Consider the following 25,528-nt stretch of genomic DNA (forward strand, 5'->3'; position numbering starts at 1 on the left):
GGCTGCCCTCCATGTGAGAGATGGAGCTGCTTGTCAGCCTGCCTGGGAGAACTGGAGGCTAGAAGTGAGACCAAACCAGGAAGATCCATTCTGAAATGTTGTTGGTTCTTGAAAGATGATTGTAAAAATCCCCTTGAGGAATTTAGAAACACCTGCCTATGTAAACCGCCTTGAATAAAGTCAGAGGAGTAATCTGATGACCAGAAAGGCAGTATATGAATACATTATTATTATTATTATTATTATTATTATTATTATTATTATTATTGGCACTTACTCCCATGTAAGTGTGTATAGGATCGCAGCTTTTTTAAGGTTGCAACACAATATGATTTTCTTCTAACTAAACATGCACAGAACTCTTCTGTAAAGTGGTATAACCATTAATGGAGAAACCTGTTCATTCTCTTCCAGTTTACCTCCTGAAATAAGTTCTTTCCACTATTTTATTTTCTTTCCCGATGTATTTGATTTACAAAAACAAACGCTCAACATAAAGCATATCTTGGGGTCCTGGCTCTCCTCCTCGGCAGCAGTAAAATCATGGAGCTCCATCATTTTGAGATAGGAAGGAATATCTTCCTCTTGGGCAGGGAAATATCCTTGGGCAGGGAAAGGTGAGTCCAGGTGCGTGTCACAAATCAATTTTGATGCTAAATAATAATACTGTACTTCGCCCAAACATTTTGCAAGCCTTTTTTTATAATTCCAGAAACAGACAAGCAGAGAAAGACCCTATAATTATAGAGCAGACTGTCTGGCAGGCGGATGATGGAGCACTCACACCTATTTTGTACTTGTTCCACTCACTCAACTGGTTTTTGAATGAGGAGTGCCCGGGTGCTTTCTATTTCAGGATAAGAAAATTCCCCATTACGTGCCCTTTGACTGGCTTGAATTGCTGGTTTGTTTCAGTCAAGAAATAGGGCAGTGGTTCTCAAACTCTGAGTTTGAGAGCCACTAAGTTCTTGAGTGGGCCGGGGGGGGGAGGCAGCAGGGGCAGGGGGAAGGCAGCAGCGCGATCCCCAGTATCGTGCCGCTCACTTACCCAAGCCTTCTGCAGCCTCCTGGGGGTGCGGGAAGCCCAGCTTGACCTGCAGTCGGGCTCCCCGCAGCAGTGAAAGTAAAAGTGGAGTGATCGCACCCCCACCTCCGCTAAATTGGAAGTGGAGTGTGATCGCTTTGCATTTACTTTCACTGCTGTGACGAGCCCTGCTGCAGGTCACACCGGGCTCCCCGCACCCCCAAGGGGGCAGAGGCCAGGGCCCACAGGCTGGGGCGTCACGACGCCCCAGTTTGAAAAGCCCTGAAATAGGGGATGTTTCTCAGGGTGTAACATGTTATAGATTGTGATAGCAGGTGAGACACCTGAAGCCATGTGGACTTAAACTGTTTCCTAGTACTTTTTCTGGAGGCCTCTGGAGCTACATCAGCATGAAAGCAGCCTTCAGTTTACCCTTATGTATATCTCAAAGGGGTGCTTTTGATGCATGCAGAAAAGGGATGCTCTATTTCCTTGGGCTGTTCAAACTGGAGGATATCAAGAGTCTCCTCTCCCCCCTCCCCCCCAACAATAGCAGTCTTGTAACTTACATTGGCAATGGTGGAGACAAACAGCATGATCACAGTGGCAATGTGGACCACAAATATCCCAGCCAGTAGCACCAACATCTTGGCTCCTCACTGCAGAGGCGTCTCAAAATGCAGAGAAAATCTATGGGGGAGAAAGATACACAGTATAAAATCAGGTGCTGAATCTAAGGAATGGTCAGGGACGGGTACGAAATTCAATTCACTCATATCAGAGACACCAAGAAAACAGGGCTGCCAAGTGGACCTGCAATTACTAGTAAATCCTCAACTGGTTTTGGAGCGACTGTAACTAGTTCTTCAGGAAATGTATCATTTCTCACAAAGGGTAGAGGAATGCAAAGTTTTTAAAAAATGAGCCTTGATTATGATATTTATCCTGCTGTTGTTTTAAGAAATGGGTGACTGTACAGTTGTTCATTGCAGCCTCACAGCAGCCCTGCGAGATAGCTTCAGGTGTAGCTGACCAAATGGCACTTGCTCGGCTTCCTGGCTGAGTGGAGATTTGAACCCAGGTCCTCCTAAGCCAACATTCTAACCATATTACATTATAAAGGCTCTCCGTAGCTGGGAGTGTTCTCAGTGCCCATCCCCCCAGGAATACAGTCAAAGTTACAAAGAAATTCTGCTTTCTTCACCCCACACTCAAACCATCCTTTAGCTGGGCCTGGAAAGGGTTTTTCCTGCTGAATACCTTTGAATACCATTTGCTGGGGGAGAAACTCAAGAACAGTTTTTTTGGGGGGGCACTGGTGACAGGTGGGGGGTTCTGGATTATAGCATTTCACATTATATGCAACAGGGCGTATATGTTTGAAAATTCCCACCCCCCAGGTAGAAACCTTGACAGATATAACAAATATCATGTCAGACAGAAGACTAGGATGAATTCTTCTCCTGGACATGCTAGTTTTCTACGTGATGCATAAGGGAACCTCAAAACATGATGCTTCCTAGTACAGTCAATAGCAGCTGTACCATGTGATACTGTTGGTTGTGTAAACTTATCCTCGGTGACCAGAGTGAGGACTGGCATCCCCATGGCGACAGGATGCGAGATAATTTGCAGACTGCACGCAATGACATTTTGGACGGCCAATTGCTGGGAGAGATGAATCAATGATGTTACTGTCATGTTTCCTGTACAAGAACAAGCCAGGCTCTGAAATGTGGCCCTCCCAATCTTTTTGGAACACAATGAACTTGCCAGTACATTTCAAAAGAAAAATGCCATTTATGTGTAATTAGGCTGATTTCTTTTCCCATATCCCTCCTGCCTGTGCAATGAGCTCTGATCAACAGTGGAGGTTTCTCACTGGTTCATAGGATGCTTGTTTGAAAATGGGAAAAAGTTTCTCATCTTAGTCACTTTTGTTGCTGAAATTGAATAGCAGCAGCTGCTAGATTCTTTGCTACAGTGTGGAAATTTCAGAGCACCAGACTGTACCGTAGGATAAACCTGTCATTAAGAGACAGGCTTAACCCAGGAAGTGAGCTGGAAACACCTTTTTGTTGTTGTAAAGAGGAATTTGTGGGAACCCCACTGAGGATCAGAACTGCAGCAGGTGAGGAGGAAGGTACTGATTTCCCACTGAAAATCTGGAAATAGTTGTTCAGGGTAACTAGCAGCTTGGGGAGTGATTTTCAGTGGAGAAACGGCAGTAGGGGCAAGTATTACACCACCTTCTGCACATGCTGTGGTCCTGACCCACATTGCCCTCTCCCCACAGTTGCTTTTTTACAGCGAAGAGGCCCTTCCAATTTACTTCTTGGATTAAGCCCATCTTTAATTTCAATCCATATTTTGATCCCCAGAATTGTTGCCTTCAGAATGTCTTTTTAACTGCCTGGGAGCTTCCCTCACTCCCAAGATCCTGCTTTAGTACATTACTAAATTGGAAGAGCTGATGAGTTCCTTCCCCACTTCCACTCCTGAAGACATGGTGTCCTGCTTTTTGCTGAATGGCCCTTTATCTATATCATACACTGGACGTTGTTTTAGACTGCACCGTTTATAGTACACCAGAGGTGGAGAATCAGCATGGTAAGCCTTATAATTTCAAACAACTCACTGCAATCTGCAGAACATGTAGAGGTCTTTGTTTACCACTTTGTACACATCTCACTCAGAGGAGTCCAGACAACCCAGGGGGCAGTTGTTCTCCCTATTGCAACAGTGTCCCAAATGCAGCAATTTACTTTTTTCAGTAGGCTGGGTGACAATTCCCTTAATAGAAGGTAAAAGGGGAACATCTGAGTTGGATGATAAGACCATCCTCAGTTCCTGATGACCCACTCCTGACAACTCCAGCCTGAAACTCCCTGAACATCTCATGTTAGCTGCCCTAGAAGGCTCTCATAAACCATTAGTGATTCAGTATTCATTATTTGGGCAAAGGCTGAATGCTAAGACCCAATCCAGGTCCATTTTGCATAAACCACAACAAGTGAAGAACAAAGCAGGAACAGTTCATCTCAGCCACCAGTGATCTTTGGATCCATAATTATGAACAGATCAGAGTTGGACAAAATAGTTCCAATTCACGCCTGACTTAAAACTTCAGCATTCCATTTTTAAGTGCCTGTGTGACCATTTTTTTCCTTGTTTACATTTGGCCCTTGGATGGTGTGATAACAATAGAAAAGACCTTCTGAGTCACCTGGCCCATCAATTTGGCCAGAACTCTGAATGTACACAGATTTGTCAAGAAACAGTTTGCTGTCAATTACTCCGGGGAAGGTAAGAGAGATGGTTATCAGGAAGAAACATAGTGGAAGATTAGCAATCGGGGAGTGGTGACAATGCAGTATAATGGCACAGCTTTCCTTTAATGATGCATTTCATGGAAATCTTAACCACAGGGCTTTGCACAGATGTTATTCATTCCTGCTACCTTCTCCACTCCCCTCCTCTTCATCTAATTGCAGTCTTGTGTGCCTGAGAGAGCAGCTTTTAAACATTATTAGGTCTTTTTTGGAACAAGATGATACAGTTTTCCCCAGTTTTATGGGGACTGCCAAGCCTGACTGCTGTGTCACCACTTACCCGACACCAGAATCTGCAAGAAAGCTCCATGAATGCCCAGAAAATTGCATGAGTTAAGAGATGGAGATGACGTGCTAAGTAACACTCTGGCCCCAAAAAGATTACTCATTTGCTCCTCTAAGGCCACAATCCTATACAGGCACCCCCTATATCTGTGGGTGATATGTCCCCCCACCCCCCTCAGACACAGAAATCACAGATAAAAGGAAACCCTAGACTAACTCATGCCAAGCACTCAAGTCTCTTTTTTGCAATCTGATATAGAACACAAGAGGAGGAATGCTAGAAGCAGCCATCCAGAACACTAGAGGAGAGAGACTCAGTGAACGCTAACAGGAAGTCTCTGGCATTCTGGATGGCTGCTTCTCGCGTTCCTCTTTCCACCTCTAGCAGTCTATAACAGGCTGCAAGGGAAGAGGCACAAGTGCTTGATGCACCAGTAAAGACAGGTCAGTAATGGACATGGGAGGGCAGAGAACGATGGATAAGCGAATCAGTGGATACAGGATCTGTTGATACAGGGGGACATCTGTACATACTTACAGTACATGGGAGTAAGTCTGAGTAGACATGCCTCAATTGTGCTCTAAATGACTGCTCAAAGCCCTTCCTTCCATGATGTGTGCAGTGGGCCAGTCTCGTCTTTGTGCTTCCTGCTCTGTCTATTGCCTATAGCTACCCCTCCAGTGCCCCATCCTTGTCTCCACCCTCCATTTCAGTCCCTCCATCTTACTTTGATTGTGAAGCAAGCCATGCTGCTTGAAGTCAGAAACCTCTGATTTCGGCACAACACCCTATACACTGTTCCAAATGATAGCCTTGTCTACTATAATATACCATAATTATATGATAATGTACAGTATATGATGGTATTGCTATCACTTATACACTACTTATAGTAAAATAGGAGCTTGCGTCCTGAGTACACTTCTGTACTGCAGCGAGTCATGGACTCTTCGCTCACAACAGGAGAGGAAACTGAGCGCTTTCCACATGCGCTGCCTCCAACGCATCCTCGGCATCACCTGGCAGGACAAAGTTCCAAACAACACAGTCCTGGAACGTGCTGGAATCCCTAGCATGTATTCACTGCTGAAACAGAGACGCCTGCGTTGGCTTGGTCATGTCGTGAGAATGGATGATGGTCGGATCCCAAAGGATCTCCTCTATGGAGAACTCGTGCAAGGAAAGTGCCCTACAGGTAGACCACAGCTGCGATACAAGGACATCTGCAAGAGGGATCTGAAGGCCTTAGGGATGGACCTCAACAAGTGGGAAACCCTGGCCTCTGAGCGGCCCGCTTGGAGGCAGGCTGTGCAGCATGGCCTTTCCCAGTTTGAAGAGACACTTGGCCAACAGACTGAGGCAAAGAGGCAAAGAAGGAAGGCCCATAGCCAGGGAGACAGACCAGGGACAGACTGCACTTGCTCCCGGTGTGGAAGGGATTGTCACTCCGGGATTGGCCTTTTCAGCCACACTAGACGCTGTGCCAGAACCACCTTTCAGAGCGCGATACCATAGTCTTTCGAGACTGAAGGTTGCCAATACATACATAGTAAAATGAATGCATGAAATCATTGAACTATTCTGTATGCAGGGCTAGTGCCAGGCTGTTTTGCACTCTCGGCAAGGCTAACTGTTCCCATGGGTTAAGAAAGCTAATCTGTAGATAACTGTGGGTGCTATCCTAACCCACTTTCCAGCACTGACTTAGCTGCAATGCAGCCCCCAAGGTAAGGTAACAAGCATGCCCTTACCTTGAGGAGGCCCCCTTGACTGCCTCCCCACTGCAGGATGCAGTGCACACCACATAAACACAGCTATGTCAGTGCTGGAAAGTGAGTTGGGATTGTGCCGTGTCCCTCAAAGGTCAGTACCATGCTTCTGCACCCAAGGTGGCTGCCTAGTGGGCCTAATGATAACACCAGCCCAATGACATCATCAATTTAGGCTTCAATTCTAAACTGCAATCAGCCAAAGGCCTCACTACATAATGTGCTTGTGCTGTTATTTTGCACTCAAACGTTCCAGCTCAGAAGCAGAAACCAGGCTTGGCTCCTTCTCCAACCTTCCCCCCTTTCCAGCATCCCATCTTCCCACCTATTCAGGACAAAGCACCTCTCTCCCACTGGGAATCTGCCCTGCCCAGCAACTCTGAATCCTGTATTTTCAGCTCTGCATTTTCAATGGCGGCTGAGCAAGATGCTATGCGACCCACCTGAAATGGGCTCTTGACCCATCTAGTGGGTCTCAAACCACAGTTTGTGAAACACTGGCTTAAACTCTCATCTGTGTATCCTTATGATAGTTGCGTCTTGCTGGGAAAGGCATGTTTTATTATCATAGAATCATAGAGTTGGAAGGAGCCTTCAAACCATCTGGCCCAACCCCCTGCTTGAAGCAGCAAAATCCTCTCTAAAGCACCTCCAAAAGGTACCTCTGCTTGAAGATCTCCAGCAAGGGAGAACCCACCCCTTGGTAATTGGTTCCACCATCAACCCACCCTTACTATTAAGAATGTCTCCCCGATATCCAACTTGAATCTCCTCTCTTGCAGCTTAAGCCTGTTCGATCTTGATTATGAGGTCGCCTTATTTAATTGTGCTCTCTCTTTACAGGAGATTAGATAAACAGCCCAAACCAACTGTGGAAAGCAGCCAGGATCGGTTTTGTGCCCCATGGTATGTGTTTCCTTCTAAAAAGAAGCACCAAGGCATTTAGAAGCCTTTGTCTTTTGTCTAAAAACAACTCATCCCTGACCATGTGAAACTATGTTGGGGCTGTTCTGGCTCACCAATACGGAAGGGAAAGAATGGCTTTAATCAGACTGTTCAAGTTTTATTCAGTATTATTTATGGTTCTCAGAGTTTTCAACAAAGTAGCTTACCGAAATATGTTGTGAATAACTATACCTTTCCCATTTATTTTCTTTGTACTCTGTGTTTAGGAATATCTGCCTATTTCCTAATAAAGTGCTTTTGGCAAACTGCTTCTGGTGTTGCTTGGAAATTTTAGGCTTAGCACATTGATCTCAGCTGACGGCTGGTTTACCATCCTTGAGTCATTCATATCCTGAGAAATTGATGAGGGATGGTGAGGGGGAGTGTAAGAATTCTTCTCTAATCCAGATGAGAGATGCCTAGTCTTTTCTAGAAATACCAATCTGACCTGGCAGTTTCCTTAAACAGTAGGTAGACTTGTGACACTGGTTAGGCCTGATTGAGACAAGGATACTTGATTCCTACATGGTGGGGCTACATGTCCAAGTCTACACCTAATGGTGGAGGAGATCCACATGAAATGGTGTCAGTAGGAAATAAACACATTGTATACATGACAACTGCAGCAAGGATATTGTATGCTAAATATTGAAAGGTCCCAGAGGTACCTTCAGTTGAAGAATGGTGGGTCAAGATATTGGACTTAGCAGAAATGGATAAACTTATGATTTTACTTAAAGAGAAGTCAGTGAAGACTTTTATGGACAATTGGAAACCGCTCATGGACCCTCTGAATGCAAAGGGGAAAACTGGTGTAATGAATTATGGATTTGACGAGTAGATACAGAGATAAAATCTTTTCTGCAGAATAAGATAAAGCACTGGCAATAAAATAATTGATAAAGAGAGGAATAGAAATATTTTTAAAACAATTTTAAAAAGTATTTTTAAAACAATTTTAAAAGGTATTTTAAAAATAAGTAAGGGACTGTTTTAAGATATATGATACTTAATAAGTTTAAAGATGATTGATTCTTTACAGAAGAACAAAATAATTTAGATTTACGACTCTGCACTTGCTACATATCTTTCAATGTCTGTTTTTATTATTTATTTGTTGTATGTTGTGGGGTGTTATTGTATGTTTAAGGTATTGCGGGTTTGTGTTTGTTAACTTTAGTTAACATAAATAAATAAATAAATAAATGCTTTTCTACAAACAAGTTGTCAGTGCAAAATAAGCACATTGTAAGTTGTAATTATACCATGGGAGGGGGCAAAGTTACATTCTTTCTGTCTAGGAATTACATGGCCAATTGATAAATACATAGCTCATTCATAAGGCTTTGTGAGATCAATCCTGAGCAGGGGTAGTAATGGAAGATCAGAAGATCATCAGGCGGATGATGTGGTGTTGACAGCGATTCCATGTTTTGACAGCTGGTTGACAGCTTAGGGAAGGGCAGGGCTGTCTCCACAGCTGTAATCAATCAAGGCCAATGGAGACCTGGATGGACACCTGAGCTTCATTTGATCTTGATGAGACTTTGAATGAGCTAAAGAGCTGAGCTGCATTTGCACTTAATGGGACACAAAGGATAAAAAGCAGCTTCAGAAGGACCAAGGAGCGGGACGCTGACGAAGCCAGATGCTGACCCAGAGGGAAACGCTACCTGACCCGGAGGGAACCAGACCAAGAGGGCTACCTGACACAGACCTACAGGAGAAGGGGACTGCCAGGACTCTGCTGGAGGACACAGAAGACTGGGAAGACTGGACTGTGCTTTGGAGACTGGATAGGACTTGAATTGGAGGCTTCAGACCTTTACCCACTGAGTTAAGTGGAGTTTTGGGGAGGGAAAGCCTCTGGACAAGAGGACTTGCAGGGAGTGTCTGTGTTCATAGCAATAAATTTGGGTAGTTGCTGTAGATAAGGAGTTCTGTGTTCATTCCTTTGCACACCACAGCGGTTGTTCTAGAGATAAAGAGGGTGTTAATTAGCCAAAAAGCGGCATTAGAAGGGAGTTGAGATATTTGGACGGCACAAATTGGTGTAGTCAGCAGGAGTTGAAAATTAGGATAGGACAGGGGTCTCCAAACCTTTTGGCCAGAGGGCCGCATCAAATATCTGGCATGGTGTTGAGGGCCGGGAAAAAAATTTAAACATAAAATTTAAATAAATAAATTAGAGATGGAACTTAGATGAGTGAATACATGAATGAATGGGCTCATTCTTTCAACCTCTCTGGCCCTCAGAACACCCTCCAGACACAATCAGATCACAATTCTGGTCATGTTCAATTGAGTGGGCCAGAGGCTTTCAGGGGACAAGAGGTTGGCCGCAGGCTGGAAAGAGGCTTGCTGTGGGCCTCATCTGGCCCCCGGGCTGGGGTTTGGAGACCCCTGGTCTTGAGAACCATGGAACTTTTCCTTAGCATAGCTTCTAAATGAGAAAAAGATTGACAATGAAGGATAGATAGTGTGGAAGGGGAAATAAACTCAATAGTTCAACTTGAATGCAGAGTGAGAAAGGGGAATCAAAAATATGCATGCAGCATACAGGACATGCCATTACTATTTTCTTGCAACCTCACCCTACTCCAAGGCATGAACATTTGTCACACCTCTGAGCACATAGAACAAAAAGCCTCTATAGTTCCTTCTGTTCTGTCAAGTGAGCAGATCAGAGTCTTTACAGCAGGAATGCAGAAACAAATGGTGATCACCACCAACAACAGAATCATTCATGAGCTTTGTTATGGCCTGAGACAGGCACAATGGAACCCCCTTCAGACAAATGGAAGTGACCAGAGAACACTTACATGTGGAACAGGAGGAAGAGTGCATTGGGAAACTGTCTCAAAAAGGAGTGGAGGAAACCCTAATCTGTTCAAACTCCTGCACACAGGGAAGATGATTTTGCGGTGCCAGATCAATAGGGAGAGTCTGTGGCTGGCGGTTGTAGACTTCCTCACTAGTGGTATCATCAGCTAGTCCTGACAGGTGCAGGGAAGGTAGCACTAGGCACATGTTTCAGTGTTGAAAAGGCTTCCAATAGCAGATGATGAAGACACCGCAAGTAGGGTGGGGAAGGGATGGGAGTATTTGCAGAGTTCTGAACATGTTGGCCTTCCAGATAGACTTCGCCTCTGAGGTGGCTTATAGTCATGTACTTCTCTTAAAACCAGGAAGCTCAAACTTACATAATCATCATGAACTGCTGAACCAGGCAAAAAGAGTCATGAGAACCTTCTCAGCAATTGCTTTTCATCGGGAAAAGGCCTCACTCTTTTTTTTCTCTTTTGCACTTGTTACCCCCACCATACACAGAGAAAAAGCTGGAACTTGGGGGGCAAGAGAGACATTAAAGAGGCAGGTGGAGAGAATGTGAGAGATGGGGAAAAAACCTGGAGGACACAAGAGGTGGACCACCAAAGGACAGAGAAAAAGGAGAGAGAAGGTGGTGGAGAGAAGAATGATGTTGGAGAGAGCTTGCATCAGGGATGGGAGAGAGGGGAGGAGGCTGTCCGATGGACAGTGGTATCACTAGGGTTTGTGACCCGATGCAGGAGGCTCATGCGTCACCACTATGATGGACCTCCTCCCATGCAGTAGGTGGGGCAACAGAGGTTGGTGGACCTTGAAATGAGATCTGCGAGAGCCAGACTTTCTGCGTATGTTTTTCTTGGGGATCAAGCTCTTATACTTTCTCCTGCCAGATAATTTTATAATATCGTTATTCCAAAATTCAGAATTGCCTTTACTAAAGACAGATGTAATGTACTCTTATCAGCAGTCCTTTTGGGACATTATGCAAGGCGTCCCTATTCAGAGAGACTGTGCCCCTGCCATTATAATGTGGTGGAGACAACTGCCCGCATTATTCTGCAATGTCCAAATTATGACAATTTGCGATCTAAATTTATTTCCCTGATTTTCGGCGCTGTAACGGGGATGCAGGTGGAGGAGCAGCTTGTTTTTCTGCTATCTGATGTAAATTCTGATATATCATTCAGGGTGGCCCGTTTCTGTCATGCTGCACAGTTGGTAAGAAAGAAAATTGAGAGTATAAATCCATGATTTTATATATGTGTAAAGGGATGTTGGTTTTAATTTTGTGTATTTTGTTTTGTTGTTTGTAAGTAGCTGGTCGGATGATCGTAAATAAAGTATCTATCTATCTATCTATCTATCTATCTATCTATCTATCTATCTATCTATCAATCAATCAATCAATCATCTGTACCATCACCCCATCCCTGCTGGTATTTTGGCTATAACTTTTGATAGAATAGATATATTTCAACGCAGTTTGTTTCATTGCATTCTGCATCATTATATATATATGCATCGATTGATATATAACAGGATTGCATTATTCAAAAATACCAAGATTTAAAAATTTTTGGTGAATAGTGGTGTCACCTCCCCCCCCCCCCCCGTGTGTCTCCTGCTGCAGCCTGCACCCCTTGCACCCTCTAGCGACGTCACTGCTGATGGATAAACAATTAGGTGGAGAGTTCGGTCATGGTTGTGTGTTGACCAACCCAGCTGGCTTCTTCTTTTTGGTACTGCATAGACTGGATGGAGATGAAGGTAGATACACACAAGGAAATGTGGGGAAGACCCATTAGACCAGTGGTTCTCATACATTTAGCACCGGGACCCACTTTTTAGAAGGAGAATCTGTCAGGACCCACTGGAAGTGATGTCATGACCAGAAGCAACATCATCAAGCAGGATAATTTTTAACAATCCTAGGTTGCAATCCTACCCACATTTACTATCATTGTGAAAAGAATACACATAGTAGCTTGTTTAAAGTACAGGTCTGCAACATTTCCCCAAATGCAGTCACATCCCATGGTAGCATCAAGTCTAATATATTAAAATAAAATATTGAAATGCATGGGGACCCACCTGAAATTGGCTCATGACCCACCTAGTGGGTCTCGACCCATTTTTCATTGGCATCCTTCAGTCTCGGGAGACTATGGTATCGCGCTCTGAAAAGTGGTTCTGGAACAGCGTCTAGTGTGGCTGAAGAGACCAATTCGGGAGTGACAATCCCTTCCACACTGGGAGCACAGTTTGAGAAACACTGCATTAGACAATCACCTGTCAAAATCTCGCTCCTATTCAAAGAACCAACACTGCCAACAACACAGACCAGGACATTTGGACCTCAAAAGCTAGCAGAAAGAGATGGTCGGACTTGGGACATGCAGAGCGCTGAGTGCCTCTCTCTGGATTAGTACAATTCCATTTGGGATTCTGGGATTCTGTAAACTCCCATTGCTAACTGTTCAGGAAAAGGAAAAAGTCAGGATGCAATGGCTCTTGGCTCTCCATTCTCTCTGCCTCCCTGGGAAGCAAGAGAGGGCGTTTGCTGCTTGGACACCAGAGCAGGTTAAAATGATTCAGCACCAAACGGACGGAGTTCTACCTGTGTTTATTCTGGTTCCAAGGGAAAGTATGAACATATTTGATATTCTCTCAGTGTGAGGGAAAACAGGAAGGCAAAGTCACATATTGCTCTTCCTTCCTTGCACAGGAAATGAGAGAGTTTTATTGCCATTCTACTTTAGGATTTGATGGGATTTGAAGACATTTGTATAAGGGTCCTGCTGTTCTGTGTCCCTGTTCTGCTATAAGGGTCTAACTAGCTACTGGCTCATTTCCTGAGAAGCAATGATTATAAGGACTTTCCTGAACTGAGTACTTTGATCCTAAAGACAGGCTAGAAGAAAACCAAAGCCATATGGCCCCAGGTTGTCATCAATTCATGAGCTTCCCATTGTTTCATTCCCACCCACTGATCCACAGTGGGCTTCAACAGGCAGCCATAATTCAAAATCTGTACACTGCTCTGCCCTTGACACTTCAACCTGACTTGGCATGTTGGGTCTGTCAGCAGGGAGATCTCCAGGCAGGGTGTGTGTTTGTATGTAAAAGTTTGTGAGTAGTGATGTAAAAGGATTCAGCGATGTGTTAAGGACTTAAGAGGAGCTCTGCTGGATCAGGCCAAAGGCCCATCTAGTCCAGTTTCCTGTCTCTCAGATGCCTCCGGGAGCACACAAGACAATCCTGTTGCCAATCCCTTGCACCTGGCATTCTAAGGTAGCTTCCTTCTAGAACCAGGAGGTTACACGGCTTGGAACCTGTGATGGACTTTTCCTCTAGAAGTCTGCAATCCCCTTTTAAAGGCATCTGGGCCAGACGACAACACCACATCCTGTGGCAAGGAGTTTTACGGACTAATTACACACTGGGTAAAGAAATATTCTCCCTGACCATACGATGGCTTGAAGGGCATGCTAAATGCTGAGAAGAATTTAAATGTACAGGCCAGAGAGGGCGAGAAAAATGGTCATGGGAAGCAACTGAGCCAGTGGATTGTCTGTTGGCTGGTTTGGAGGAGAGCTTTCTTAGAAAGGAAGCCTGAGAGCTGTGGAAGAGTCTCCCAAGGGAAGTGGTGGAAACCCCTGTTTTCCAAGCCACGTCGAACAGGATTGGGCACGCTTCTGAAAAGCGTCCTGGAGGGAAGAACTTTGCTGCTGTAGCTTGTGGGGAGGGAAGTCATGGAAAACATGAGCTACAACTTGGTTTCCCAGCTCTGATGTATGACTCATTCAGAGAGCGGGTGACTCTCGGTGGTGAAGGCAAGTGCCAGGGAGGAGTCACTGGCATCTGTTCAGGCCAAGGCAGCCCCAGGGGCAGCATGAAGCCACCCATGTGACAGGCCCAGTGAAACTCCAAAGCTGTCTTGGCAGGAGGGAGGGGCTGAGGCAGCTGCCTGAGGCCTGGAAGGCAGCCAAGACTAGCAACCACTGGAGGAAAACAGTGTCTCCTCGCACCACCACATGGAAGCCAGACGTGCAGGAAGAGGGGCAGGGCAGAAGCAGGGAACAGCTTGATGGGGGAGCAGGGAGTGCCAAGGAGTGGGAGCCATGGAGCTCTTACCCCAGACTCATCACCGGCCTTAAAAACCATCAGATGCCTCCTGGCAACACCTCCATGCTTCCGGAAGGAGTTGGGTTTCTGTGTAGCGTCCCTATGCTAGCTAAGTCTTTTGGAGACCCAAATCCCTTTCTGCTTTTCAAGGACTCACTGCACACTCAGCTGCTTTGAAGCACTCTTGAAACTCCCTCCACAAAATACCACAACAAAGAAAACACTTGCTGGCTATTTTCAGGTCACAGCCCAGCGAATGCTGCACCCAGGCCAGATATTCAGGACTGTGCCGTATCCTAGAGATGCCAATGTTTTAACATGTTGTCAAGTTGAACTACAGGCCTTCCTTCATTTTATTCATTACACTTTCCCCCCCAGACTTTCTCAAAGGAACACAGGGTGGGCCACAGGTTTTTCCTCACAACAACCTTGTGAGGTAAGTGAAACTGAGAGAATCGTTAGCCCCAAATCACCCAGCCAGTTTCATAGCTGAGGAGGAATTTGAATCCAGACCTGGTGACTCAGAGTCTGGCAGGCTGGCAAGTCCACCACATGGACTTGCAGTGTAGTGTAACCATGATGTAACCATGGCTCTCGGTTTGACAATCATCTCCCTTTATGTCTGTCAGCAAAGGGCTGACAAATTCCATTCTAGAGAATGAATTCCATCCCTGACTTGACTGGGCTTCATCAGTTTGGGGCCCCAACAAAGGCATATATCTCTGTCATAGGCGTATATCTCTTTTAACATGTCTCTTGCACATGTGTCCTGGTGCAGCTTTCAGTATGTGTGTGTGTTTCAAAAGGGGGCTTGGAGGTCTTCACTGTGCTCCAGCACAGTCCATACATCACCAAAATGCCTCTGAAAATCCATTTGAAATCAATGGTCTGGCTCCACACCACATTGGCAATATTCGGAAGGCCCTGTCATGTGAGAGGCTTTCTTTATATTTAGATAGGATCTAAAGATCCTATCTTTATACCCAGAGCTGTGCTGTCTGGCTGTGGAAACTAGGAATGCTCAAAAGGGGACAATTTGATCAGGATTTCTCACCACACTTAGGAACTAGAACTGAAGGGAGCTGGTATTTTTTTTAGCTGGTATTTTTTTTTAGTTGGTATTTTTTTTTTAGCTTCTACAACTCAGTAACATAGGAATTGAGTCACAGCATATGTGTAGGACATCACAAGAGACGCCTAGAACATCAGTCAAAACTTAGAATCATAGAATCATAGAGTTGAAAGGAACCTAAAAGATCATCTAGTCCAACCCCAAATCAGCTAACAAGAGTCCATCCCACAAGCCATGCAGAAATGCAACAGTATAACATCCATGTTCCTGTGTGGCACTCATCAAAGGAAGTGCAGCCACCAGCTGCCCTATCTTCCTTGCTTCTATAAGAAAACTGGCACAAAATTGTATGTCTTTAAGGAAGAGAAGAAGAGAGAGAGAGAACATGCGGATGGAGTTAATTCAAAGGGCTGAGTGGCACATAAATTTGAACCAGGCTCAAAACTGACCTTAGCAGTCAACACCTATAAGTGGCTGTAGGCAAATGACTCTCTCACAACTCCAGTTTCTCAACTCATATGTGCTATACTTCTGGCTAGCATTCCAGGGTTTGTTGTAACAATTATTGAAACACTTTTAAATGAAGCACAGGCAATTGCCATCTGGATACCAAAGTAGATCTTTAAGCACTTCTCCAGATAAAAGCACTTAGAACTCTCCATGTGTCATTTTCATGAGAATAGGATAGAAAGGAAACAACAAGGTGGATGCAGTTCAGAACTGAGAAGTACAACTGATTTCTGGCTGTTGCAGATGGGTTTGGCACTCAAATCAGCCTATGTGGCTTTTGGCTACAATTTTCCACTTACAAGCATTTACATGTATATGTTGCACCTTTGAGCTGAATGGGATCATAAAAACCATACATGCTTTCATAACAGGGGCTTGGTTAGTTTTTTTTTTCCCCTGAAGCAAGCTCACAGAATTATTTGTGCAGGAAAAAAATACATTTCTTGCCACATAGTGTTAAAGGGCAAGAAAAAGCTCTCCTAATTAACAGCTGTTCCTTTGAGTGGCCAACTGTATAAGTGACCCCTGAAGCTGTGTCTTTAAGGCAACCTTATGAGTACAGCAACATCTTGCACTTTCATCTCTTTGGGCGTGGAACATGGATGAAAGTCAACAATGGATGAATGTCAAAGCATAGCCTAATGTAGCTTGCAAATTTATTTTGGCCAGTGAAAAATGGAAATAGCTATAAAATACATGCAAATGCATGTGAAACCTAAATAAACCAAAATAAAAGAAACATACAGTAAGAACATAGATGAATGTCATGGAAACTTGGATGAAATTGGTCAAAAGAGGAAAGAGTGTGGACCAAATTGATATGGAGTTATAACTGAAAGTGGTTGAAAGAGCAAAGCAATGAAAGTTAAGTGGATGAAAGCCAAGGTTTGCCTGTAATCTACATATAAAGCGGTCTTATGAACGGTGATCCCAACCATTACTGCTTCTTAGTATGGTCAGTGCAGTATGGCAGTGGTTCACCAGGGTTTCATACAGAAAACTTCCTGATCTGACTAGTCCCTACCATGGTTTGAAGCTGGGCACTCTTACAGGTAAGCTATGCCCTAAGCCCTGTATCCTGCAAAAGTGACTAGACCTCAACAATGTTTGCTAGGCTGCCTCCCTTATATACCTCTGTGTACCATTTAAGGCATCATCATCGAAAGCTGGTCAACTTCCTTCACACTTACATAAAAACACCCTTTCCTGGTGGTTGGGTTTCCTTGAGGCAATTCCTACACCCAGCAAGAGACCCCTAGCTGCTTCACAAGTGACTGGCTCTACAGTCATTAGCAGGTGACCGTGTTTTTCTCCATGCTATGAAAGGCTTCTCCTGATGATAGCGTTTCTCTCCATGTCTGGGCTCTGGAAATTCAGCAGCTGTTAAAGACACAGCTGCAGAAGTCTACTGGAAAACTGGCAACCCTACAATTGATGCCTGAAAAGCTCAGAACAGGTGTGAGAGATCCTCTATCCATTTTTTGTCTTCCCTGGTGGGTGCTGGGTTCACATCACATACACCAGATTACAACCTTGCCCTTTGTATTAACTTATCTAGCAGAATGACCAGCTCCTGATGTCCTCTCCAGCCTCAGTTTTAACTACAAACATACTTTGATAAGGTGGTGGGGGTAGCTGGGGAATTGTGAGTACAAGAAACTGACTGTGGGAGTACACGAATTTGGTTGAAAAAATGTTAATTGCTCACAAACACAGAAAGACATTTTCAATATAAGTCTAAATCTGCAGCAACTGTTACCCTGCAGATGCCTGATCTTGTCTGATCTTGGAAGCTAAGCAGGGCCAGGCTTGGTTAGTATTTGGATGGGAGACCGCCCGGGAATACCAGGTGCTGTAGGCTTATACCATAGTCTTTCGAGACTGAAGGTTGCCAACCAACCTCAGAATAGGAGCAACTACTTCTGGACCTTGACTTCTATAGTCCATCTCTCTTGCAGTCGTCTTCCCCTTTCGGAGAGCCACAGCCCAATGACATAATATATGTGGCTGGATGCTGGACTGGGCTCCTTTTCTTAACAGTTCTCAAACAGACTCTGACCTGAGGCTGTCAAATGGAAACTGCGTGTTTGCACTCTGCTCTCTTTTATCAAGAGGTGTGTCCACCCAGCCCACGCAATCATCATTTGGAACATTAGTAATAATGAGGTCTTGAAAGAGGGGAGGGAATAAGGTGGCTTCTGTTTGGAATATGAGATTCCCAAAGGAGGGACATTTACATGTACTTAGACAGAAACCAAGCCTTAGATCAGCACAGGATGGCCCACATCTTTTCATTTGTCATCAAAACCCAAGGCAATTTAAGCCTCACCTTGCGAAAATGCCATTGGCTGGCTCCAGTAAATTTCTGCCCATGATGGGATGTGGGGTAGCGCCTCCAATGCTGAACACAGGGCACATGCAGATTCATGCAAGAAAAGGTGGTCCTTTGAATATTCAGACCCCAGCCATGTAGGCTTTAACACCTGAGCCATGTAGGGTTTTAAAGGTCATAAGCAGCATCTTGAATTGGCCTTAAACATGCACTGGCAGCCAGTAGAGCTGCCAAAGCACTGGCATAAGCGGGGAGACTTCACAAGTCCCTGAAAGGTTTGTGGCTGCCACGTTCTGGGTCAGCGAAACCTTTTGGGTGTCTTTCAGGGCAGCCCCATGTAAAGCGCATTGCAGTAGTCCAGCCATGAGGTCACTACGGTAGAATGTGGATAACTGTGGCCAGATCTTCAGGCCAGGGAAGCTGCTGCATTCATTCAAGTCAGGTACTTCCTATAAATATAAGCTTTGTGCATGTGGCAGAGCCAGCACAGAGGCTTTCCCCCCACAAGTACTGTATTTCTTTTATCATTCCATTTACAAGGTGGCCACAGTTGGGGATATTTTGATCCCCTGTGCTTTAGGTTTTAGTCAACCTAACATAATGCAATGTTTATTGGCAAATGCAATGAGTTCTTTTGTCTGAGGAGCAAAGCCTTAAGCCCTGTTTTCAGATAGTTTTAAGCCTTGTACAACAAATGCCTGGAGGATGAAGCAGCATCGTACCCACAGTCCCTGCTCCCAACCTCCACACTAGACACTAGAACACACTAGACTATCCATTCTAGACAGACCTTGCAAACCGGTGGCATAGCTGGAGGGGGGTGGGTCACTCAGTCTGGCAGGGAGCCTCAGCGAGGCGGGCAAGCGGCCCCTCCCTTCGTAGCCATTCCTGGCGGGGGGAGCAAAACCCCCCGCCAGGAATGGCTACAAAGGGAGGGGCCGCTTGCCCGCCTTGCTGAGGCTCCCTGCCAGACTGAGTGACCCACCCCCCTCCAGCTACATCACTGTTGCAAACATACAGAACTTGTCTGCATGCGGACCTTGCGAAATGCAGGGCCCACCATCACATGGAGAGCAGAATGTCGTGCAAATTCGGGTGTGCGTTAGAACAAGCAATCAACGCGTGGAGCAGTGGAAGGTCCGGGAGCAGTGGAAGGGCATGCGGCCCCAATCTCTCCTTTCATGCATTGATTGCATGTGATTCAAAATAATCCAAATATTGTTCGGCTGTTTTAAGGATAGTTAACTATTATATTTCCAGATGCCGGAGGTATTTGGCTTTTTATGACAGTGGATTTATTTGACAATGCACAAAGTTCTATTTATGCGTATTGCTCTGGTTGGTATGTTGTATAGACTATGGGGAAGATAATAAACAAAGAAGTTGTGCCGAGCTAAGAAACGTCAGCCAAAGTCACAGTGATGAAACAGCATCTCCCTATCTCACAGTGTCGTCCCCCCCTTATGAGTTACCCCATGAAATCTTTGCTTTGTCAGAATCATGTTGGGGAAAAGAAAAGGGGGAGAAACAACCAGGGCTCCTTCTTCAAATGCTTTCAGAGGTACACAAGCATGGCTGCATTTCAGACCATTGTGTCTGCATTCCCTAAATCCACACATGCACACACACAGTGTAGTATATATTCAAGAAATGAAGAGCAACAATTTCCATGAACACAAAATTATACAAAAGGGGGGAAAAAGCTGAAGAAAGAAGGTGGGGAATGGATATTCATATTTTCCTGTGTCTTTCTTTGGCAGATGGATCTTAGGGGTCATAAATGTAAATGGTGGCCAGTTCTGGAAGATGGGTGAACCCTGTGGATTTGCAAACATGCACTCTGGTTCCATTACAGTTTGTCTGATTCAAGTCATAGAAGTCCATAGGAAAAAGCTTCAGCTCAGCACAGCAGTCTTTCTTTGGAACTGAATTGGTTTTGAAGTCAGTTGTCCCGCAGGGCATCTTACACTCCCTATCCTGGGACAAGTCAAGAATATACTTTGGTAATGAATGACTTAAGGTTCCTAAGGGTACATCTAAGCTTTACACACTTAGGCTGCAATCCTAACCACACTTTCCTGAGAGTAAGCCCCATTGAACAAAATAGGACTTACTTCTGAGTAGACCTGGTTAGGCTTGTGCTCAGAGACACTTAGGGACAACCTTATTTCTGCTCTGCTCTTCACAAACACCTTGGCACCAGGTGAGCAGCTCCATGGAGAGAATTTGAGAGTCAGAAGGCCACCACCTAGGAGGCCCTATCCTGGGTGCCACCTGTCTCACCTCTGGTGCTAGGGGCGTCCAGAGAAGGGATTCTAAGGATGATCTGAACAAAGGGCAGGTTCTAGTGGGTGAAAGCAGTCCTTTAAACCAAGAACCCCTTCCAGATGTAGGGTAATCTTATCTCAGAGTGATGACTGGCATGAGGAAAGCTTGGACATATGAAGCTGCCTTCTACTAAATCGTTGGTCCATCAGGCTCAGTATTGTCTACATTGCCTGGTACAATTGCACCAGATTTTCAGGCTGGAGTCTTTCTCAGCCCCACCCAGGAATGCCAGAGACTGAACTCTGGGGCTTCTGGGTGCAAAAATGGGCCCTTTATCACTGAACTATGGTTCTTCTCTGTGAGCATTTTGTGGGACTTGCTAATCCAACACTAGCAGCTGGTGATTCAAATCAATGCCTATATCTTTAACAGCTAAATGGAACCTCCATGTTCAAAGGCAGTATACCCCTGATTCTGGGGACAAGCATATGGGCTACTGTGGCCTGATATAATTGGAAACAGGATGCTGGGCTAGATAGATAGACCCTTGGTCTTTTCCAGCAGGGCTTATGGTTGCATTTGCAGTTTGATCATCAAAAGGCCCAAGGGAAGCAATAGACAAGACAGTATGTACTTGGGTGCCACTCCCAGCCATGTGATGTTCATTGAGCAAGTCCCATGTTCTCTTGCCCCCTCCTACACCCTATTGCCCAAACCACCTGAAACACTCTGGATCCAAGACTGCCAGTCCAAGCACACAGGCTTTGTGCCCATAGGAAGCTCTCTGTCATGTGGCATTCCACGTGCAGGGCACCACCCAAAAATCCTGGGCACACTGTGCAAGATGCATCCCAGAGAGGAGCTGCAATGTGATCCACCTTTGAGGAAAGGCCATTTCTGTTCATGCAGATGTTTACCATTCACAAAGTTCCTCAGGCTCTGGGAACACCAGGATGAGACTGGAGGGCCGAACGTTCTGGAACACGGACCTCGTGCATTTGTCTATGAGGCTTCCCAAGGGGCAATGTCTCTGAGGACCATTTCTAGTTTGTAGGGGAGGCTGTCAAAAATAAGGGCACTTTCACATTACCCCAGAAGTGCCATTTGCATTTCCTATGGCTGTAATGCGCACATAAAACCTATAGAGCAGCTGGCTTTAGCTTTCTGTGCCAACTTGGCACATAGTCACACATGCATCAAAGAATAGAAGTATCAGGTGAAAAAGAGCTCTTTACATAGACATTTGGAATGTGGCCTACAGAATACACTGCTGGATCGCACCACTGTTTTTAAAGTGTTCAAACCCTTCCATGGGCATAAGAGGTCTAGTAAAATGGGGCCCCCAGGTCTTATTAAAACACTCACAAATACAAATGATTTTGGTAGGGTATTTTGGCCCATTATTACAGAATAATGGCCTCTTTTCCTAGGAGGTTCTGTATTATCCAGGAACAATCTGTACTGAAGCACATGTATGGCAGTCTTAGAGCTTATCCATTTCCCTTCCTGGGCATATTTACTAAGAGCAACATGGATGAAATCCAGAGGCAAGTTGAAATGATATAATTGGATATGGAACCACTGAAGGGAAGACTTAAAAGGGCCATTCGGGCTATATCAGAGGCAAATGGAGCCATTTCTTGGTCTCAGTCGAGCTCTGTTCTGCACAGCAAGAATCCTCCCTCCAGCAGAAGCATGTTGAAATGGACCACACCTTGAGAATGCAGCATTCCTTCAGAGTGCCTACTGACCTGAGCAACACATGCACAATGCTAACTGGGAGTAAGTCCCAGGGAACATAGTGAGCCCTCTTTCTGAGTAAACAGGCCAAAGCTCAGACAGTGAGATAATCCTAGAAATACACTCTCTTCTTATGCAGCCATTGGGATGTGGCTACCTCTGGGATGCAAACCAGTAGCCACTGTGAGGATCTCAGGGCGATGGGCTTATTATGGGTTTCCGATTAAGTGCCCAGATTCATAGCATCAATAGTTACAATAAATTCAATAAATAACTTGGAATGGGCCTCAAGAACACACAAATGATTTGCAGTGGCACTGATGTCTGCACTGTGACAGAGCCCCAGTGGATGACACAATCCACAGGCAGATCACTTCCTAATTGTACCCAGTAACCAACTCACACTTTTAACCATATAAATGTGATGTCAATCTCCCAACGGATGGCATCAATGACTGGGTCCCACAATGACTCAGTCAGAGAGACTGTTGGGGAACACAGCAGAGAAAGGAAGGCACACCCCCCTACCTTCCCAAGACAACCTTGCAAACAGATAAGCCACTCCAATCCACCCTTTTTATTACTAACCTAAAGGATGTTACCAATATCCATTTTGCTAACTGAGAAACTGAGGTTTCTTCTTGACTTAATTAAAACTATGGGAGCCAGAGGAAGAACCCTGATCAGACCTACTAATAAAAAAAAGACTGAAAGGTTGTGCAGGAATAATCTATTGTGCAACCATCCAGAATGTCTTTTTCTCCAGAGTTGGTCTGTGAATGTATAATGGGACAACTCCAGGGAATGTGAGCTGTGGATTTAGTTGTGGCAGCTGCAAAGATCCAAGCTGTCTCCCGTTGAAGTTTCTTTGGATTTTGACTTGGTTTGCCAGTGAAGTGTTCCAGGGCAAAAAATGTCATAATCAAGGAAGGTGGCCATTTACCTCTCTGCAACAGTCTGCAACACATAATTACTTCTCTTTACAAACACACGCATGCTATAATTGTTGCAGCAGTCTGCAGTGTCTCTTCTGCTGGGACTCCCAGTGAAAGATTCAGTACCAACTAGGAGCATTCATAAGTCGGAGCCAAAACACCCTAAAACTTTTCCAGACAGGCATGGAGGTAAAAAAGGAGAAAGACAGAGCCACTAGTTCAAGGGGAGGAAGAAGTGCTTGCAGATATCTTAGGAATGTGCAGTGATCGAAGTATGCCAGAAAGCCACCTTACCTTCAAGAGAAAGAGGTCTTTTGTGGACGGAGCTGCCTGCCTTGTATTCCTGCTGCCTTGGAACCCAGAGCTGCTGTGAAGGGACTGCCCTGGCTGGCAGGGTTATAAGTTTTTCCTGCTGGTGTATTGGGATGTGCAACAGGGTGGTGTCTTTTGACTGTGTTTTAGAAGAGTTTCTATGAATCAGTCTGCCTAAAAAAAAAAAAAAAAAATTAATAACATACGCCCTGCTTTCTTGGCAGCCTGCCAGAAGTTGCTGGGCAGGAACCAATAATTGAAAAGCTCTTTTCGTGACTCAGTGTAACAGCAGCGGCAGCAGCAAGAGAAGAGGGACCAACTGTTTGCAGAAGGGGGAAAAAAAGGAAAGAAAAAAAAAATAGTGACCTCTAGCCCTGATGAATCACAAGAGACCGATGACACCAGATCAGGTCTGTTTAGAAAAACTGACTTCTGGTTGCCAACAATTAAGGGGGGAAAAAAACATAGTTACAAATGTGGCAACAATGCAGAAGGGATACAGTGTTCATAGGCAGCAAACAACTGCTTGGGTCCAGAGGGTGGAGATGTGCTTCTGAGTCACTCTCCAGCACCACCGACTCCTGCCACAATGCTGGGAACACAGACCGTTCACGGAGATCATAGCACTGGGAATGTGCACTTTGGCCCACTGGGATGCCAGATTCAGGGTGTGTCCTTCACGCAGCTCTATGTTAATGCTCTGAAACCAGAGCACACGGCCCACCTTCCGAAAGCAGGTTCACGGGCAAGACAATCATGTGGTGGGTTGGACGCCCACATGCAGCATGTCTGCTCTGGGCTGCCGCCAGTCTACACCTTGGACAGGAGCAATGCCAGAACCACCAAAGTCAGTACAGAGTCAATGCCAGATGAGGCGGACCTGCCTTTATTGAAGATATAGATGATCCATCTTCCTTCCATGGTGGAAGGCAGAGAACACAGCGCTCAAGGCACTGATCAAACTCACTCAGCATCAGCATGGTGGCTGCATCCAGGGGCAGCCTGAGAACAGTCAGTGTCAGCCCCCTTTCTCCACCCCCGTCATCCCCTCTGGTGCTGCTGCCACTCCTGAACTAGCCAGCTGGCAAGGGTCTTGGCTGCAAACCCCTTTGCTCCCAGCAGTCTCCCAGCTCAACAAGGAGAAGCAGAAGGTGGTGGAAGGGGGAAAGAGGCTATTTTCTCCATTGCTTTGATGGAAAGAGAGCAATCAGGAGCAGGATTGCAGAGATCTCCAGCAACAGTATTGGAGAAGGAAACCTACACAACTCCCTTCTTCCTCTCACTCACTCTCCAAGAGAAGCAGCCAGGCTGGTGCCCTGCCAGTTTGCCACTCCCCAACCCATCACTCAAAGCAGCTGCTTCAGCCAGCCTCATGGTTCAGCCACTCCTGGCTGCATTGTGTGCTCTCACACATTTCTTATACTTCTGTGATCCACAGGTATTCAATTCAGTGGCTTAGCTAAGAGGGGCATAGGGGGTACATTACCCTGGGTACCATGCCTTGAGGGGGTGCCAATCCACAACCCTGACAGCAGCAGATCCTGAGGCAGGCCTTTTAAAGCCTGGGGAGGCTATGCACAGCCTCCCTAGAACTCAGGCCACCTCCTGGATACCCCAGATGCCCAGGGGAGTGTTCTGGGCATCTGCCCCCCCCCAGGGAGTGTTAAAAACGTTTGTGCCCCAGGTGCCAGATCCTTTAGCTACATCACTGATTCAACTGCACAAAGCTCCTTTGTCATGTGAACACTTGCAAGGTGGGAAAGGTTAAGGATTTATTGATGTAGATGTCACCCGCCTTACAACACATGCACAAATTCATTTCTAGTATTTGTTGTCAAAGAGAATTATTCCAGCTATTCAGTTCTGGGATGCTATAATTGGGATGGTCTTCAGTCTTGAACAGGAGTGTAAGGAGGTCACTGAGGATAAACAGGTGGAGAAATGTGTCCAGGAGACGGTCTGTTAAGGAGCAATCTGCTCTTCAAAGGTGGGAACGTGAAACTGACTAGGAGAAGGGCAAAGGCAAAAGATCAGTCTGAAAACTGGGCA

At 45.4% G+C, this 25,528-nt stretch overlaps 1 protein-coding gene across 1 annotated transcript in view; it reads right to left on the bottom strand.

Annotated features, from left to right (window-relative positions):
* EMP1 (epithelial membrane protein 1) overlaps positions 1-23,601 on the bottom strand; it is a 34,432-nt gene extending 10,831 nt beyond the window's left edge. The window contains exons 1-2 of the mRNA XM_066634119.1: positions 23,462-23,601; positions 1,594-1,714 (exon numbers count right to left, since the gene is read on the bottom strand). Coding sequence (XP_066490216.1) covers positions 1,594-1,671 — 78 coding nt within the window. The 5' untranslated portion in view covers positions 1,672-1,714; positions 23,462-23,601. The remainder of the gene's footprint in view (positions 1-1,593; positions 1,715-23,461) is intronic.
* Between the last annotated feature and the right edge of the window lie 1,927 nt (positions 23,602-25,528).

The sequence above is a fragment of the Tiliqua scincoides genome, chromosome 7 (genome assembly GCF_035046505.1).
Source record: "Tiliqua scincoides isolate rTilSci1 chromosome 7, rTilSci1.hap2, whole genome shotgun sequence".
Taxonomy (NCBI): Eukaryota; Metazoa; Chordata; class Lepidosauria; order Squamata; family Scincidae; genus Tiliqua; species Tiliqua scincoides.